The 19,118-nt window shown below is 43.1% G+C and overlaps 1 protein-coding gene across 12 annotated transcripts in view; it reads left to right on the forward strand.

Annotated features, from left to right (window-relative positions):
• MCF2L (MCF.2 cell line derived transforming sequence like) overlaps positions 1–19,118 on the forward strand; it is a 240,237-nt gene that overhangs the window by 128,714 nt on the left and 92,405 nt on the right. For 11 of the 12 annotated variants that reach the window (XM_068268077.1, XM_068268074.1, XM_068268068.1 and 8 more), the window contains exons 2-3: positions 4,391–4,474; positions 12,278–12,392. In XM_068268077.1, coding sequence (XP_068124178.1) covers positions 4,399–4,474; positions 12,278–12,392 — 191 coding nt within the window. In that variant the 5' untranslated portion in view covers positions 4,391–4,398. Of the gene's footprint in view, positions 1–4,390; positions 4,475–9,076; positions 9,146–12,277; positions 12,393–19,118 lie in introns of those variants that run through there. The other variant, XM_068268079.1, reaches the window with a different exon arrangement.

The raw sequence follows: 19,118 nt of genomic DNA on the forward strand, positions 1-19,118 counted from the left end.
CTTTCATATAGTTTATAGGGCATTGCTCAAGCCAAATACTTTTTTTTTTTTAATACTCTAATTCCCTACAAACTAAACAAGCCTCGTCCACAGCTTCTCCAGTGCCTTGGCACTTTGAGACTCATGTAGCAAGGGCTTATCGGAGCTCAGTCCGAGCAGGAGGAGGAGGTGTTACTAGTCAGAGATTTGAGAGGCAGAGGGGAGAAGGGAGGAGGAGAGGGGTAGTGAAGTTTTCACAGGCTGAGGGCTGGAGATGCATATCAGCTTGCCTGTGTGTAATGAAGACAAGTAAAACATGGCTGCTCTCATTGTATCACAGGAAGAAATAATCATATTCTGTTGAAGCTGTTTGCAGTGAGATTTGCTGTGTAAACTGTGGAAATCTAAACTTTAGATAAGATATATAGACAAGTTACTTGTTATAGATAGTTTTTCATCTCGGATCCGCTTTAAGCCTCGTACACACGCCTGACTTTGATAGCATCATCCGACAATTAGGCGTATGTAAAGCACCTGTCAACCCCCACCCCGCAAGTAGTCTGCTGAATGGATCTACCCAACTCCAGCGATGCTGATACCATTGTTGATGCTGCTCCCTGTCCACTGCATGATGTTATGCATGCGCCACTCATTGTCCCTCTGTCGTCTCTCCGCATAGCAACAAAGCCCTGCTGCGGACACACGTGTTTGCGGCAGGGCTCAGCAATGTCGCCCAAATGGTTGTGTACATGCCTTTAAACACTCATTGGCCTTAAGTGGATGTTAAATAAAAGGTTGCACTCGGTTGTTTAGCAAGTGCTATTGTTCTATAAGAGTATTTAAATACCTCGGGTACAAGGAATGTTCTATAAATACTAAACAATAATTCTATATAACTCTCACATCTTCTGCAGCATTTTACAAAGTATATAGTCTTGTCTACTAACTGTCCTACAGAGGGACTCCCAGTTTCATCCCTACCATAGTCCTACATACTTAACCTAGTCTAGGGCCAATTTTGGGATGTTAGAGGTGGGATGTCACCCTCCAATTCTTGTTCCTTTTGCCACAACTTATCATTCAGCCCTCAGACACAGAGGGTATTCTGAAGGCATCCAGCACTGTAGGCAAAGCAACCTTTTTTGGATTGGTTGTTGAGTCCACACACTATCATTTTGATTGTATGAACAATCAATACAATCTGCGATCTCGTTTAGAGATCAGGTAAGCTGCCATCATTTCGCATTAGCGTGTAAAGACATAATTCTAACTCTAGCTAGTCCTGTAGGAAAAGGGGTTACTTCAACAACCTTAATATATATATATATATATATATATATATATATATATATATATATATATATATATATATATATATATATATTATAATATATCAGTATATACTCAAGGACAAGCCAAACCGAGTATAGACCGACCCCCCAACCTTTACTTTCAAAAACGGGGAAAAAATGATTGACCCAATTATAAATATAAAGAGGTATCTCTAGTAAAGGTTAGCCAGCCATAGGTGCCCCAGTATAGGTTAGCCAGCCATAGGTGCCCCAGTATAAGTATCCCCAGTATAGGTTAGGGATACTTATACTCGGCTTATACTCGAGTATATACGGATCGGCTTATACTCGAGTATATACAGTAACCACTTTATTCACCACTACAGTATTTCTATGTCCTTTGTAAGTTCATCTAAGCCACAAGGACGTAGATATACATCTTGTAGTTGAAGCACAGCTGTGCACAGTTGGGCACTGCTTCTGTGTACACCTCCAGCACTATTTGCTGCAGCACTAATTGGTGAAAGGGAATATATGTTCCCTGAGATAATGAGATTGATTTTTACCATTAAAAAAGCTTTTCCATAATCAAAAATCCTCTCCATAAATTGTAACAGAAACCTAATTGAAGTTTTGTGATAAAATGTGTGTTTTTTTTATCTACAATAGTGCTATTCACTTTTAAAATGGAATTGGTAAAACTGAGAAATGTTTTTCTATTTTTTTTCTCATAAAAATGCATAGAAAACAAAATTGTTAGAGGGGAAAAATGCCTTACAATGAAAGTCTAGTTTGTCTTGACAATGTAGGTGTCAAATTTAGTCCTATGTTATTGCTGATTACATAGGGACATAGCTAAAATGTCAAAACTGCTGAGGTCCATAAGGGGGAAACAAGGTCTGGATGCAAAGAAGTTAATGAAACCGTTATGGTTGCTTTGCAAAGAATATTCAGAACAAGGGCTTAGACAAATTATTTTTTATGGGAATTTTTTCTAGAACAAAAGTGCATAAAAATAAATACAGAAAAATGACAAAAATGATGTATCAATGGAACAGATTGATATGGTAAAATATTGGGAAAAAATAAGGTAGAGATACTAAATGGATAAAGTCTGATCAGTATATGGAATCACTGTGTCCTTTGGAATTCTAAGTCCAAGGCGACGATGGTAAAAGACCAAAGATAAGCCTAGGTCCAATTGGGCTAGCAAATGGATCCATGATGGATGGACCACTGACAGCCTGTGTGTCCAGACTTTTAACCACCTCTCTCCTGGAGTGGAGACTGTAATGAGAGATGGGCAGACTCTGACAGCTGATACAGTTCCGCCCCTCTCATTCGAGGGAGAAAGAGAGATATGACATGTCTGTAAATATCATATTTCAGGGGCAATACATCATGCATTCTATATGGAAATAATTATGGATTCATAGGGAGTTTTCTGGACTTCCTAGGTATCAAACACTGATTGGTTATCAGCTTTTATAATGCTGGGTTTACACGCTGCGATGTTACTTATCAATCGAGCCGCTGATGCGGCTCGATTGATAAGATCCGACAGGTCGGATCTTGCCACCACCGATTCCCTGCTCGTTCCCCACGAGGGGACAATGGCAAGGAATCGAGCGGAAGATAAGCGGCGCTGGGCGGGGACGAGGGTGGATCGAATCCGACGCGTGGGCGGGTACGCGCGGGGATGCGGAAGAGGCGATCCGGTGGCTAATCGAGCCGCCGGATCGCTGCGTGTAGATGAGGCTTAACAGAGATGCTCTATATCTGCAGTAGATGGTGCTACCACTACAATTGTCTGTTTTGGATGCTCGTATTTTAACTAGTGACGGTCCCACCTGTTTTGGTGCATTAACATAAATGAAAATTTGTGCTAGAAAATTGTTATTATATATTACTAATTTAATGAAAGTGAACATCACATTCCCTCTCCCTCTGCCCCCCCTTAGTGGCTTGTTTTCATTTGTCAGGAGAAAGTGATTTATGACGGTGAGCTGGTAAGAGCTTATCAGTAAGCCTTTCAACCACATATCTCAGCTCTAACCTGGTGCCAGCCTGGCTCTCGACTATAGTATTGCAGGAAGGATTTTATGGCTTGATAGGTCCCTTACAGGTAAACAGGACATTTCCTGTAAAAAGCTCTGGAATGTCATTCTTGACTTCTGACAGAAACTTAAGGGGAACTCTGGAGCAAGCCTTTCAGTGCTAACTTGTGCGCAAATTGCGAACCCGCACATGAGGAAACTAAAGTGCCCAGAGGAAACCCATGTTGACACGAGGAGAACATACAAACTTTAACTACTTGTAGACAGCTCCACGCCAATTGGCGTGGGCGCAGCAGCAGACTCAGGAACGCCTAACGCCGATTGGCGTGCATTCCTGGGGGCGTAGTTTGCAGGTGATCGTGTGCGCCGATGCGGACACATCACCGCTTCAATGATCGAGCTCCACTCCGCCATCAGCCTCCCAGCGACGATCGCCGCTAGGAGACTGTTAGGGTACAGCACTGTGATCTATGGCAGCGCTGTACAGGGGACAGCCGTGTGACATGGCTGTCCCCCTAGGGGAGACAGAAGTGATCGGGAGTCATAGGCTGAAGCCTATGACAGCTGATCACGGGGATTGGCTGGCTGGGGGAGGGAGGGTTTTTGAAAAAAAAAAAAAAGGAAATAAGGAAATTTATTACAAAAATAATAGATTAAATATTTATATATTACAAAAAAAAATCCTGGCAGGAATCAGGCCCCACCAACAGAGATCTATGTTGGTGGGGATAAAAGTGTGTGTGTTTTTACAAGGCCTTAAAGCTGCAGTGGCCTATTTAACAAAAAATGGCCTGGACTTTAAGGGGTTTTAACACTGCGGTCCTCAAGTGGTTACACTGTTAACCCAGTGCTGGAAGGCAAGAAGTACTTGCCTCTATGCCTCCAAGCTGCCCATATACTCCTATGAGAATTTATTAAATCTGTACTTAGAGGCTGCCTCAACCAATTTACTGAATAAAAGACCGTTATGCATGATCTTTGCCTGTAAAGATTTCTAAATCACTGAACCGGAAAAGATGTGCCGATCAGTTCTGACTTTATATGTGAATATTTGTTTTCCAGATGACATCATGCATCAGGACACCTTCCCCATGTGTGCTGCTGATATTGAGGATCAGCTGAAGAAGCAGTTTGCCTACCTGTCAGGTAAGCCCTTTAAGATGCATTACTTACTATATATTAAAATATGTTGACCCAGTTCCTTTCCTTGTTTCTTGATTTTGGTTAACTGGTTCGCATTCCACGTTTTTTACTCCTAAACGTTCCCAACATTTTTGACGCTTTAGCTGTATTACTTAGATACAGCTGTAACTTTTAAATTACTCATGCCATCTTAGTGATATGTATATCTTGTTTTTTGCATCGCTAAGCAACGACAGAGTGTTACATCTGTAGAGCATTGGGGCCCGAAACTTTCGCCCTAGCGATAGCATCCGATCGCTACAGGTGGCAGTTATTAAAAGTTTATAAATGGTATTGCAGGTTTTAATAGTGGGTTAATAGGCTAGGCTGGGGTTAAAAATTAAATGGGGATTAAAAATATAAATAAAAATACAAACTTTTTTCTTCAATTTTGTTGAATGATTGTTGCCATTAGCTAGCAATAATCATTCACAAGACTGTGCACATGCACAAGCGTGCACGGTTACGTGCATGTGCCACAGCATGCTGCTTTTGGTTAATGCAGGACGTAGATTCTATTTCCTGGAACACACAGCAACTCTAATTAGGTTGTAGAATCAAAATCCTGGAACTGCAACAGGTTAAGGAGGAACTGCAACAACAAATAGTAGAATGCGGTAAATTATTCAGGATAACCACTTTTAGGTTAAATATCCTGGTTTCATGCAGCAGCATCAACACTTCCTATAGCTATATATTGTTGTATTTTGGTATGTAGCCCCTCCCTCCCACTGAGGCTTAGCCTAGGCTGTTTATCATTTCCCCCAGAGGATTATGGGAGACAGGAGATCTTTTCTACTGACTTTGAATGCTCAGTAAACAAACATTCTTCAGAGATCACCTGTTAGTACTAAAGATGTTGCCGCCTGTGATACATTTCAGAAAGTAAATCGGGGAAAGGAAAGATTGTACAATGGGCAAGCACTGACTTATTAATAAATTAATATTGTATAAAAAAAATTGTTATTAATTTTTTTATTTTGACTACAGTTCCTCTAACATCAGTTGGATTGATGTGCATTTGGTGGCATTAATGTTCATGGCCCTGATGTAGGATCCGTTGAGCCTGAATATTTCATAAACACTGCTGACAGACATTCATTTTTAAACAGGACAGTCTGAAAAGGAATTGTGTATATTTGTCCATAGCAAAAAATAAAAACGTAGCTAATATTTGTAAATTAAATACAGCACAAAAGCATACAGTAGGAAATCTATATTCTGGCTACTAGGGACCCACCTGGAGTGTCAGATGCCCATTTTAGTAAAAGATTGGCACAGGACTGTGTGTAAGCTTGTACTGGAAGCAGCCTTGCTCTTTGCAGATTTTAGTATTTTTGAAAAAGCCTCAGTTACTTTGCAGTATGCCTCTCAGCTGTGATACTAAAACAATATGTATTAAGTATTGCATGCCACATGTATTTATATTAAAGAGACTATAAAGTCTAAAATACTGTGCATGGCGTTGGGTGTAGCAATAGGGGTTGCAAAGGTGGCGACCGCATCAGGGCCCTTGGGCCAGAGGGGCCCCGAAGGGCCCTCTCTCAACTACAGTATTGGCTTTCTATTGGTCCTGTGCTGATAATAATCACTTCTTTAGATACTTTGAATAGTGGTAATCGTTAACAAACTGTTCTGCATTCCCTTCTAGCACCTCTGACACTGTAGTTGCCATTAGCAGGTGTTGGTGCGCCGTATCAATTGTTATGTATAAAGTGCTTGGGGGGGCCCCATTGTAAAACTTGCATCGGGGCCCACAGCGCCTTAGCTACACCACTGCATGGCGTTCTTGTGAAAACTTATACTGACTTCTATGGTGCTTTCAAGATACATCACCCTCGGAGAACCCCTGTGCTGCAACTTCTGGAGGTTTGCCCCGCCCCCTTGTACCTGAATACTGTAGCACCTCTGTGTATCTCCAATACAGAGAACGTTATGAAGTTCGGCTGCAAAGTGGTAGGTAGGACTAACTGCCGGAAGTCGCGGCACAAGGGGTTTCCGAGTGTGAGTTATACTGAAAGCTCTGAGGAAGTCAGTATAACATTTTACACAGCATGAGTGTTTTAGAGTGTTTTAGACTTTGTAGCCTCTTTACGGTGTCTACACATCTTCAATAAATGCCTGATGTCAGGATTGTTAACTTTTGTAGGTGACACTGTGGGAAACTAGTGCCAGACACGTATAACAGACCACTATGGTTGTGGCTGTTTAGGAGGGGAACAAATGGAACACATGTTCCATGCATCCCTGACTCTTTAGAGCAGTGGTCCTCAAACTAAGGCCCGCAGAGGCTTTTTTACTGGCCCCCCCCAAACACAAAATGTGTAACTTATAGATGCCGCCCACTGTACCTATCGGCTGCTCAAATATAGAATAGCAGTGCTGGCATCACCCATCCACATGCTGTAAAAGCCAGATAAGTCATTCGCTGGCTGCCAGTCCAATCCTGCATCAGGTGACACTGCTGTCCAAGTTGACGGCAGGTTGTCACCTGGATGTGCTTCACTGTCTGGTGCACAGACGTTCTTCAGGTGCCGCATGACTGAATAGCTGCTGCTGGGAGGTCTCCTCCAGGCATGATTGGGGGGAATCGATACCTAGATTCAATGTAATGTTTTTCAAAATAATTTTATGTATGTTCTGGGCCCCCCAAGCAGTCTGAAGTATCCTGGCCCTTGACTGAAAAAGTTTAGGGACCTCTAATTTAGAGCTACCTGCTTGTTTGCAGAGTCTCCCGACCGTTTCCTTAGTATCAACTATGCTGCACAAGCAACTAGTTAATCAAGCATGGTTACATGGTGCTAGCTTTCATGATTTGAAAATGAAGGATAAAATATTCTTACACACTGTCCAGAAGTGAGTGAGGATCTGTCACAACTGACACCTTAAAGATGAATTCACTCATAGAAAGGCATGGGTGTGTGTGCGTACTGATATGAGAGTGATACGGGTCTGTTAGAAAGTCTTCTCCTCTGGTAATCCTAGAATGTGACATCACAACGGTCTGCAGTGTATTTCCATGACATCCTGGCCACCCCACTTCTTCTGCAAGACACTAAATGTGTCTATGGAATTTCTGTAGACTCCCCTAATAATCTTGCAGAGGATGAGTGGTGCACAGCGACATGGAAGTATGTGATACCACCTACCAGGACTTCCGAAAAAGATATGGGGAAGGCATTTGGACAAGTGAGAGGGGCTCTCACACATACACACATCTCCAATCACACCATCATATTGTGATGGTTGGAGATCATCTGACCCTGTTTGGAGTTCCTTAGTATCTGCAGAGAAAGTGTGAGGATGTGGCTCTACCCGCTACAGCATATGGACACAGCACCAGCTTCAGTAGACATAGAGCCAGACGCAGATTTTTTCAAGGTTTAGCTTTAAGCAGTTTGCACAGTGTGGCACTTCATAAATAACCTATACAAACAAGTTCTTCTTTGACTTAGACATGGTATGGTCTGTTGGCTACTGAATACGTGGCTGTACATTTCACGGGAAAGGTGAGATTCAGCATACAGGATCCTTGTCATTGTGTAATTACGCCTACACACGAAACCTTTTCCGGTCGTTTTTTTTTTTTTTTTTTTCTTCCCCATTGACAGATGACAGATTTGTAGTACAAGTTTCTATGTGTTACAGGCCACTGTCTCTTCCTATTATGTGTGGTGCAAAATACTGAGTCATTAGTAAGTGATACTTTTTATTCCCTTTTGTTGTTCTTTTTTAAAAGTAAAACCCCTTTGTTCCTCAGGACGTATAGTTTGATATCACTGAGGCTAGTCATCAAAGAAAGTGTAGAGCATGCCTGAGGACAGCGCTTTGATTTCTTTCTTGCTTTCTATAAATGCAGATGCTTGTAAGCATGGCCTTTATTATCATTTGTGTCATCTGAATAAGGCGAGTCTGTATTGTTAGACATATGGGAGCCATTCTTACATATTTTAGTTTGTTTTGTTTCATGAATGCTCTGCTCATCCCCTTACATGTAAATAGGCACCAAGGTAATTTGGGCCCTGGAAATAGCCGCTGGTAGAATATTGGTAAAATTACCGATATTCTACTAAGTAATTACAATAGTAAAATATCGGTAAGAATTACCAATATCTTACGATCGTTTAACCTGACCTGATTCTCACTTGAACCTTACCTCTGTCAATACCAATTCCCTAACCCCCCCCCCCCCCAACTTGTGCCTAACCATAACCGAATCCCCCTTCCTTCCCCCAACCAATGTTTAACCCTTACCAACCCTCAGACTGATGCCTATTAACCTCTCCAACCTATGCCTAATCCTAGCCAACCCCTCCTCCTATGCCTAACCCTAACCGACCCGCCCCCCCATCTATGCCTAACCCTAACTGACCCCCCAACCTAAACCTAACTGATCTCCCCAAAGCAATAACTTCCCTAAACTTAACTGCGGCTAACAGCTGAGATTAGTGGTTATTAATGGATAAAATAGCCAGCAACCTTTCCCCGCCATAGAGTTTTGCTATGGTCTTTGAGAAAGCATAGTTCAAAACATTTGTCAACTGGCATTTTTCCCTGTGCACTATGCTCCCTGGATGGGTCATATATTGCTGTCTTTATGCAAATTTGGAATAATTCCACTGCTTACTACTACTGGTACCCATACAATTTCTATTTTGATACCATATGGGACTTATGGGCAATACATGGAAGCATGGTTGTTAAAGCTGACTTTTCCTATTGTATGTGTGCCTCAGCAATGTGTGCGGAGATCATTCTTTGTCTCCAGATATACATAACCTATTTACACTGTGTCATTATGTAACACAGACAAAACACAAATATCTGATTACCTTAGCTTGCTCAGATAGTCCACACATTTTCTTCTGTCTGTATTGAAAACAAACCTTTTCCTGGGAGTGGGCTTTAAACAAGATAGTAATTTGTGGCTTTTCTCTGGGTCTTTCAGCTCCCTCTAGTGTCTGTTAATTAAAAAGCATTTTATTTCCACCGACCCGTAAATAAGGAATGCATAACTCTCACTTTATTAAATATGATTTTAAACTTATCTTGTAATTCTGTGGATTCTTCTGTTTATATAAGTGTATTTCACCTTATTTGGGCATATCCATGTGACTTTTTCATAATTTGGCTGTTTGAGGGGCAACACGGTGCCATAGTGATTATCACTCTCGCCTTGCAGCGCTGGGTCCCCGCTTCCAATCCCAGCCAGGGCACTATCTGTATGGGTTTCCTCCGGGTACTGTTGTTTCCTCCCACGCCTCTAATACATACAGAAAAGTTAATTGGCTTCCTCTTAAATTGGCACTAGAGTACAGTACATACTACATTATACATACATGCATACATAGACATATGACTATGATAGGGATTAGATTGTGAGCACCTCTGCAGGACAGTTAGTGACCAGACAGTATACTCTGTACAGCGCTGCGGAAGATGTCTGTGCTATATAAATGCTAAATAATAACAGATTTTTATAGGTCTGTAAATCTGATGCAATTGCACAGTAGCTTTTCCTCCGTTAGTGGGCCCAAACGGTTGTTTCCGATCAATATTATGATCGAATTGGATAATCGATCATCCAGACAATTGCATCATTAACCACTTCACACCAAAGGCAGTGGCGTAGCTAAGGAGCTATGGGCCCAATGCACGTTTTACAATGGGGTCCCCCAAGCACTCTATACATAACAATCCATACGGTGCACCAAAACCTGCCAATGACAACTACAGTGTCAGAGGTGCAAGTAGGGGATGGGGAACAGTTTGTTAATGATTACCACTATTCAAAGTATCTATAGAAGTGAGTATTATGAGCATAGGACCAATAGAGAGCTAATACTGAAGTTGAGGGAGGGCCCCTCGGGCCCCCTCTGGCCCAAGCACCCAATGCGGTGGCTACCTCTGCAACCACTATTGCTACTCCCCTGCCAAAAGCGTTTTCACCCTAACGGACAAGAGCGCTTTTCACTTTTCAGTGCTCATCCCTTTTATTTGCCAATAGCTTAATCACTACTAATCACAATGAAATGATCTAGATCTTGTTTTTTTCACCACCAATTAGGCTTTTTGTGGTTGATATTTGTTTTCAGTAATTACTTTATTTTCTATGCATTTTAAAGGGAAAAACAAGGAAAAATAAACTATTTCTCCAATTTCATCCCCTATAGTTTTTATATAAACACTGCTACTGTGTATAAAACCCACACATTGCATCTGCTTATTTGTCCTGGTTATCACAAGATTTTAATTATGTCCCTAGTACAAAGTATGGTGGCAATATAGTATTTGGAAATAAAGGTGTATTTTTTCTTTGGTGTTTTTTTTTTTCACGTGCATGTGCACAGGAATGCATGCGCAGGGGTGCACACATGCACGCGCACATCGGCAGCAGCACTGGCTGACTTACTGACTTATAAAAACGTCCTGGAGCCATTAAGAGGCTCTAGCAGGACGTTTTTATAAGTCAGCTTGTCGTCAAGTGGTCAATGGCCACCTCAAGAAAAGCCTTTTGATGTTACTAGAGATGGTGAGTGAGATTCTGGTAATTCCTGCTTGCAAACTGAATCCAATAAAATGGGCCCCTGAGAAAAAATGAATGTAGGGCTCTTTATATGTTCATACTGTACTGACAGTCCCTGACTTGTGGGGCCCCTGAGGGGTTTGGGGCCCTGGGCAATTGCCCAGTTTGACCCTATGGCAACACCAGTCCTGATTATATATGCAGCTTAGAACTTGGCCAGTCAGAATAGTCAGAAGGTGCATATAAGCATCTCATTGCCCATCTCGATGTTCCTCACTGAATGTGCCGACCAGTGAGAGATGTGCTAGAATGTCCCTAATTGAGCCCTACATTTGGGGGATGTTACTTCCTCAGGTTTAATAAATGATCCAATTTTACCTTTCAATCAACCTTCCAATCAACTGGATCAGATTTGATACTGTTAATGGTGCCAGTGGACCATAAGTGATAAGCTCATCAATCAGATTATTGATTTATTTTGTGGATTGATTCTTTCTGAAATGATTGGATTGGTTATAATTTGTATTCCGTTTATGGGCCGGATGGATATATTCATACAAAAAAGGCGGCTGGGAAAAAGGGCAAAGGGGATAGCCGCTAGTGGAATATCTGTAAAATTACTGATATTCTGGTACTGAATTCCAATAGTAAAATATAAGTAATCTTTACCGATATTTTACTATGACTTATCCTAACCCCACTCTCACATAGAACTCTTCCTGTACTGATCCCTAACCCCTAACTCTCCCTCTACTTATGCCTAACCCTTAGCTCCCCAAGGTGACCCCTTACCCTTAACCCCCCCCCCCCCCCCCCCCACCACCACCACCAACCTGGTGGCGTCTAAACCTTAAACCCCCTTTCCCCTGCCCCAGAGCTGTGATTTGCATCAATGTGAGGACATTTTGTCACATGGAGGCACCCGATAAAATAGCATACGTGGGGCCTCCATGTGCCCACACTTCATCACATTGCTCCGGATCGGGGCTTTAATAATGGGCACCTATGGTGGAGCCCTTTACCCATGGAGCCTGCGTACCCTTTTTCCAGTTTTGCCAATCGATGTCTTGCAATTGTTTCCTTCCAATCACAATCATCGTATCAGGTCGATCATTCTGTAAAATTGAATCATTAGTGGGCACCTTTAGTTTATTTGGAGTTTATATATGCTTTGTCATTTGAGTTCCATCATATATTCTGTGGCTTAAATATCACATTAATAACATCATTTTTCATTGTAGGTGGAAGGGGAGAAAATGGGTGTCCTGTCATCACGTTTCCGGAGTACCCGTCGTTCAGCGAGATCCCGGAGACAGAGTTCCAGAATGTGCTGACCTATCTAACCAGCGTTCCCAGGTAAGCTGATCCTCTGTCACGTGTCTGCCGCACTAATGCATGGGCATAGTATAGAGACACAATGCAGCCAAGAAATGGCTTAATCTTTCCTGAACTTAGGCCCAGTAATAATGAGCGCTGTTGTGATATTTTCCCTAGGAGCAATGTCGATTCTCTGGGTGTGGACTCTCTGAGCCACAAAACAAGTGAATTGTTTACATTTGATAAGGAGCCAAGCTAGAGTAAATACAGTAGTCATATTGTAAAACTCCACCCTTCCCTTTTCTCAAGCCGGAATGTAAATGTCCCTGTCCTGTAAGGGGCTGTGTCATCCTGCTTCTGTTTTGCTTAATAATCACCACATATGACTTGTTACTGTAAAATGTTTCAGAATCCACCAGGCTGAGAAGATATTTTATGAAGTTATAGTGAGCTGTCTTCTGGAAAAGGTTGAAGTCAGTGCACAGACACAGCTGAATATGGCCAGTCCTGCCCCTTTACATTGGCAATTCAGATTTTACAAAGATGTGCCCTGAATTATGTGTCATTACTTGCTCCTGTGGTTTCACATACAATGGCTTTTGTATAGCACTGTTAAAGGCATACCGAGGTGACATGAGATAGATGTGTATGTACAGTGCCTAGAACACACACAATAACTATGCTCTGGTCCTTTGTTCTTTCTCTGTCTTAAAGAGTTAAACTGTACCTGAGATGGCACGTACTTCAGTATTTATACTTGCCTGGGGCTTCCTCCAGCCTCATCTGGTCTGTGGGCTCCCCCACCGCTCTCCTCAGCCAATCCATTCTCACATGGTCTCCTCTGCTATTTTGGCCAGTCGTGCTTTTCTGCGCATGCACGGTTGGGATATCTAAAAAAAAAGTCATTTTTAGGAGGAGGAGAGATGCAATTGTTTATCTCATCAGTTTAATGTTATGCTTAATTTTAGTTTAATTGAATGATTCTTCATTAAAGCTCAGCAAAAGTCCTTATCAGAATAAAGGAGGCATGGCCTAGGGTGGGGCATCTGCAGATGGGCAGAGTTTAAGGGGTCAGATCCTTGCATATAGGATATTGGGATGTAAATCTAGCGATAGCTAAATGAGGAATGTGTAGCTGAATGCTAATGAGAATTAACAGTTTTCTGCTGTCAGTGTGTGTGTGTGGCCATTGAATCTGTTGTGGATTACATCTCTCCTACAGATCTGTGTAGACTGGGGCTGACCTGGCTCATGACCAAAGCATCTGGTGGATGCAATGTTCTAATGTCAGTATCTGCAAGTGTTCAGAGAAGTTGCAGCATTCAGTATGACTTTCTTCAGTTTCACGATCGAGAAGAAAATTCTGTCTAGCACAAGAAGGGGAATGGAGCAGAAACCAGTTTTCTTTTCACAATGTGTAGTATAAAGTTTCGTGGGAAAGTGGAAATTGTACATTTCAGGTCTGTTTTAATTTAGAACTAGTGGATGGCTGGATATACTGACACAACGGCATACTTACTGCGATCGCTCAAACTCACTCTGATCACGCGAACGACAGTCTGTACAAACGCCCGATTTAGCGGGCGAACGACTGAACGACGGGTCGTTCAAACGACCCGTCGTTCGCAAAAACCGGACGTGTGTATGGGCCTCAAGTCATGTGAATGCTTGCTGTGCAATTAATCAGCCATATGATGATGCTAATTCATTAGCCAGCAGGGGTGTAACTAGGGGGGAGCAGGCACTGCAATCCCAGGGGGTCCCAGAGGCGTGGGAGTGCCCAACTTCTAAGCTTTCCTTTCTCTGATACTCCAGATCAGGTGTTTTTATAGCAACACATGTTATGGATGTAAAGATGGCCACACTTGTTTTGACCCCTGTATGACGGACACCCATGTTGTGAGAGTCCTTAAGGGTAGGCAAGGGAAGGGTTGTGAACATTAAGGGGGCCACTATGGTTTCTAGTAATGCCCCGTTGGCAAGTTTTCAGGCAAGTGGCAAAGAAGGGTAAGAAAGTTGGAACAAGAAATTGTGGTTCACAAGCTGTGCAGTGGCTGACAGGGGCGTTGCTAGCCCAAAAAAATCAGTGGCACATGCCCCAGATCTATTGTGGGATGTCCCCCAGGTAGAGTATAGGTGCCACAGCACCCAACATGGCACCACACAGTACCGAGCATACCCCACAGAGGCACCACAGCACGGAGCATGGCATTATGGTATGCTGGGTGCTATGGTGCCTCTATGTGGTCATATTGGGTGCTGTAATGCTATACTAGATGCTGTGATGCCTTTATGGAGACATGCATGAAGCTATGGTTCTTCTATGGGGGCATGCTGGGAGTTGTGGTGCCTCAATGTGAGGCCTGTGGGAGCATGGGACCCCCTCCCATGCGCCTACCCGTCTAATTGAAGGTCAGGGAATGCAATGGGAGAACTGGCAGCAGGCCAGCTCACCCTGCAGAAAGCCAGACCAGCCAGCACAGAAGCCAAGTAACTTTGCCTAGTTATGTTTAAATTACACTGCCTATTTATGTGATGTGCAGCATATTTTTTTTTTGTATTAATGGAGAGGGGGGCTTCATCCAACATTTTGCTGGGCAGGCATACTTATACCGTTGTTACGTTCATGGAAATTTTGCTTCACCGGTGACCACACCAACATTCCAGTGCATGGCCACACCCATTTTTCAGCTGCAGTGCCCAAAACTGGTCCGGACCTCTTAAGGCACGTAGTACACATGCTGATTTCTTCAAATGATGGGTCACCAGATCCGCCTGAGGGGCGGCCATTCTGACAACCGTTTCCCCATGTGTACAGTCAGCTCGGCGGATCAGTCGAAACCAGCCTTATCAGACTGCCGACAGACTTTACACACAGGGATACTGTCGTCAGAACGGCTGCCCCGTGGGCTGGTCTGACGACCCGTTAATTGAAGAAATGAGGCGTGTGTACGCGCCTTTAGGATCCTAGCAATGCCCCTGGTGGCTAACAACACACACATTTTAAATAGTCATGTATCAGCTTCAGCCAGCAGTGAAAGAGTAACTGTTATCCCCCAAAGTGAAATTTAAATCTCTACAGCAATGTTTTATTTAGTATTAAAGTGATCCAAAAAGCCAATGCAGAACTTAAAAATCAATATAATTTTGTTACTATGTAGCCTTTTGCCCAAGCTAATGACGCAAAGCCGCATATCTGATACTGGTGAGCATGCAGAGCATGCCTATGTCTGCCCGACCCCCCTCTCCCCCCTCTCCCCCCTCTCCCCCCCAGGACCAGGTGCCGATCTATTCGCACCACAAACAGCTGACCGCTCTGACAGGGAGAGAGAGCGGCAGCACTTCCAGCGCAGCCACGGCAGAGCAGCCGCCACCGAGTCACATGTGAGACATGTGAGAGAGATGCACGGTGGCGGCTGCTCTGCCGTGGCTGCGCTGGAAGTGCTGCCGCTCTCTCTCCCTGTCAGAGCGGTCAGCTGTTTGTGGTGCGAATAGATCGGCACCTGGTCCTGGGGGGGAGAGGGGGGTCGGGCAGACATAGGCATGCTCTGCATGCTCATCAGTATCAGTTATGCGGCTTTGCGTCATTAGCTTGGGCAAAAGGCTACATAGTAACAAAATTATATTGATTTTTAAGTTCTGCATTGGCTTTTTGGATCACTTTAATACTAAATAAAACATTGCTGTAGAGATTTAAATTTCACTTTGGGGGCTAACCGTTACTCTTGAAGGTGCTGCTTGGCTAGCTACTGATTTGGAGTATCTGGTACTTGAGCACTTTAGCATTAGAAAGCAGAATTGTATGGAAAGGTGTTTATTAGGACTGAGCTGGCCCTCACATGTGAGATGTGCTGGAAGAGCTTAATAGAATAAGGAAATACCATGCTAGATTTGTTGTCACATGTGCTTCAAGAAAGACGTATTTTGTACTATAGCAATGTATAGCTATGTTTCTGGAGTTACTGGTGTGTTCAGTCCAAACAGGTTTTATGTATCTGAGATGCATCATAGTTAAGAATGCTGTGTACTAGTAATACATGTGGCAATTATTGTTTCTGTTTCTAACACAAGGGATAACCGCTGTAATGCCTCTTGTAGAATTTGAGTTGTACATGAGAATTCCATTCATTTGTCGCAGTGGTAGCAACAACAACAACTACAACAACAACAAATAACATTTGTAAAGCGCTTTTCTCCCGTAGGACTCAAAGCGCAAAAGCATGGCTCAGACCATCGTGGTACAGAGGAAGAATTTTATAAGTCTGGAAATGCCAGGCTAAACAGGTGGCTTTTCAGTTTGGATTTGAATAGCTCCAGGGATGGTGCTGTTTTTACTGGGTACGGCAGGGAGTTCCAAAGAGTAGCGGCAGCATGACAAAAGGCTCTATCTCCAGATTTTTTGAGGTGCACTCTGGGAGTGACCAAGTTTATAGAACTTGCTGATCTGAGGTTGTGAGAGGTGTGGTGCAGCTTCAGCAAGTCCTTCATGTATCCAGGGCCCAGATTGTGCAGGAATTTGAATGTCAGCAGTCCAATCTTGAAGAGTATTCTCCATTCTACTGGTAGCCAGTGCAGTGAGCGAAGGATCGGTGTAATGTGACAGTGGCGAGGCTGGTTTGTTAGTAATCTGGCAGCAGCAGTCTGCACTGACGCAGGTCCTTTTTGGGGAGGCCAGCATAAAGGGCATTGCAGTAGTCCAGCGTGGACTAGGGTTGGAAGATCCTCTGGGGGAATCAGATGTTTAATCTTTGCAATGTTCTTCAGATGAAAGTAGGAAGATTTAACTACAGATGAAATTTCGTTTCTGAAACTCAATTCCCCAGCACCAGAATCTCTCCTTAGTTCATGTGAGTAAAAAGAGGCAGAGTAAAAAGAGTGCATCTTAATTCACAACAGATTTCAGTTATAGCAGTTAATTTAGTTATAGCAGTTAATTGTCCAAGCACAATAAAAACATGTTTATAGTAGCCCTGTGCACTGTTGGAACTGCTGTTCTTTATTTCCGGTTTTCTGTGCATTGCCAGATTGGTAGCAGCATGCTTTGACAATGCGCTGGAAATGCTGCCTCTGGCTTTTTCATATATTTCCTGCTGCCTGTGCACACTAAAGATTAGTGTTTTCCTGCAATAGTACACATGGCTCCATTTAGTTACAATGAATGTGATTGACATTTTGCCACATAGCAGCACATTTCCTAGGCAAAGCATTGCCCACACCGTGTCTTTCAGCTTTGTGATTCCTAGAGCCCCTTTAGTTCAGTGTAAGTTCAAGAGGCAAAAGCAAATGGCTAAATGGGACTTATCCTACCAATCACCAACATGTTTTATGTTCTACAAAAAAGAAAGGCCTTTTTGCCACCCAACCTTAAAGCCGATAAATAGGATGCAGATAATTTGGCACATGGCAATACAGATGTGCACTCAGTAATGTGGCACTTAATCATATGCTGGCACTTTGTGTAGTCAACTACCTGTGCTCTGCTACTGATGGTGGACTGGGTGACAGCACTCCAATACTATATAGCCACAACCCAAAACTCTACAACAGATGGTGACCTGAATGCCATTACTTACCATACATACTCTGTTACAGGTGTTGAACTGGATTTCATCACTTAGTCACTATGTACAACAATACATACTCTTCTGCAGATGCTATACTGGATGCCACATGCCAGCACTCTGCTACCATGTAGCCAGTATTCCCACACTCTGCCACATATGGTGGACTGGATGCCAGCATTCAGCTACCATGTAGCCAAAATCCAACACTCTGCCACATATGGTGGACTGGATGCCAGCACTCTGCTACCATGTAGCCAGTATTCCCACACTCTGCCACATATGGTGGATTGGATGCCAGCATTCAGCTACCATGTAGCCAAAATCCAACACTCTGCCACATATGGTGGACTGGATGCCAGCACTCTGCTACCATGTAGCCAGTATTCCCACACTCTGCCACATATGGTGGACTGGATGCCAGCACTCTGCTACCATGTAGCCAGTATTCCCACACTCTGCCACATATGGTGGACTGGATGCCAGCATTCAGCTACCATGTAGCCAAAATCCAACACTCTGCCACATATGGTGGACTGGATGCCAGCACTCTGCTACCATGTAGCCAGTATTCCCACACTCTGCCACATATGGTGCACTGGATGCCAGCATTCAGCTACCATGTAGCCAAAATCCAACACTCTGCCACATATGGTGGACTGGATGCCAGCACTCAGCTACAATGTATGTTGGAGGATCAGTGATCATAAATAAAGTGGGAGGTACTTTAAAACTATCTCTGCAAATGTTGTATAGCTGAGAAGACGTGTATCTGAACCCCAAATCAAACTGCCCAAGGTCAAACCTAAATGTACACTGCCTCCCTCCACAGGAATGGGCATGCACCTTCTGCCAAGCTAAGCATTCATGTCTATAGGGCACCTGTTATGATGATGTATGGTTGGATTGTGGTGTCATACTTGCCATTAGAGTGTGATGTCATACCTGTACTCTGTAGTGTGCTGCAGAACAGTATGGTTCTATGAAAACACAAATAGTACAAAACCTGTATTACTCACTTTTTATACTTTCACAGTACCATGCATATAACCAGTACCTTCATATACCATAGTAATACTTCTACAGCATATTTGTCCATATTTTATTCCAGTCATAAAGCTATCAACATTTCTAGTAGTTTATCTGTATTGATTGTACTCTTATCAGAAACAGAAGTCAGTAAATAGTTTGTCACAGTAGCAGT

Source organism: Hyperolius riggenbachi, chromosome 2 (assembly GCF_040937935.1).
Source record: "Hyperolius riggenbachi isolate aHypRig1 chromosome 2, aHypRig1.pri, whole genome shotgun sequence".
NCBI classification, from domain to species: domain Eukaryota; kingdom Metazoa; phylum Chordata; class Amphibia; order Anura; family Hyperoliidae; genus Hyperolius; species Hyperolius riggenbachi.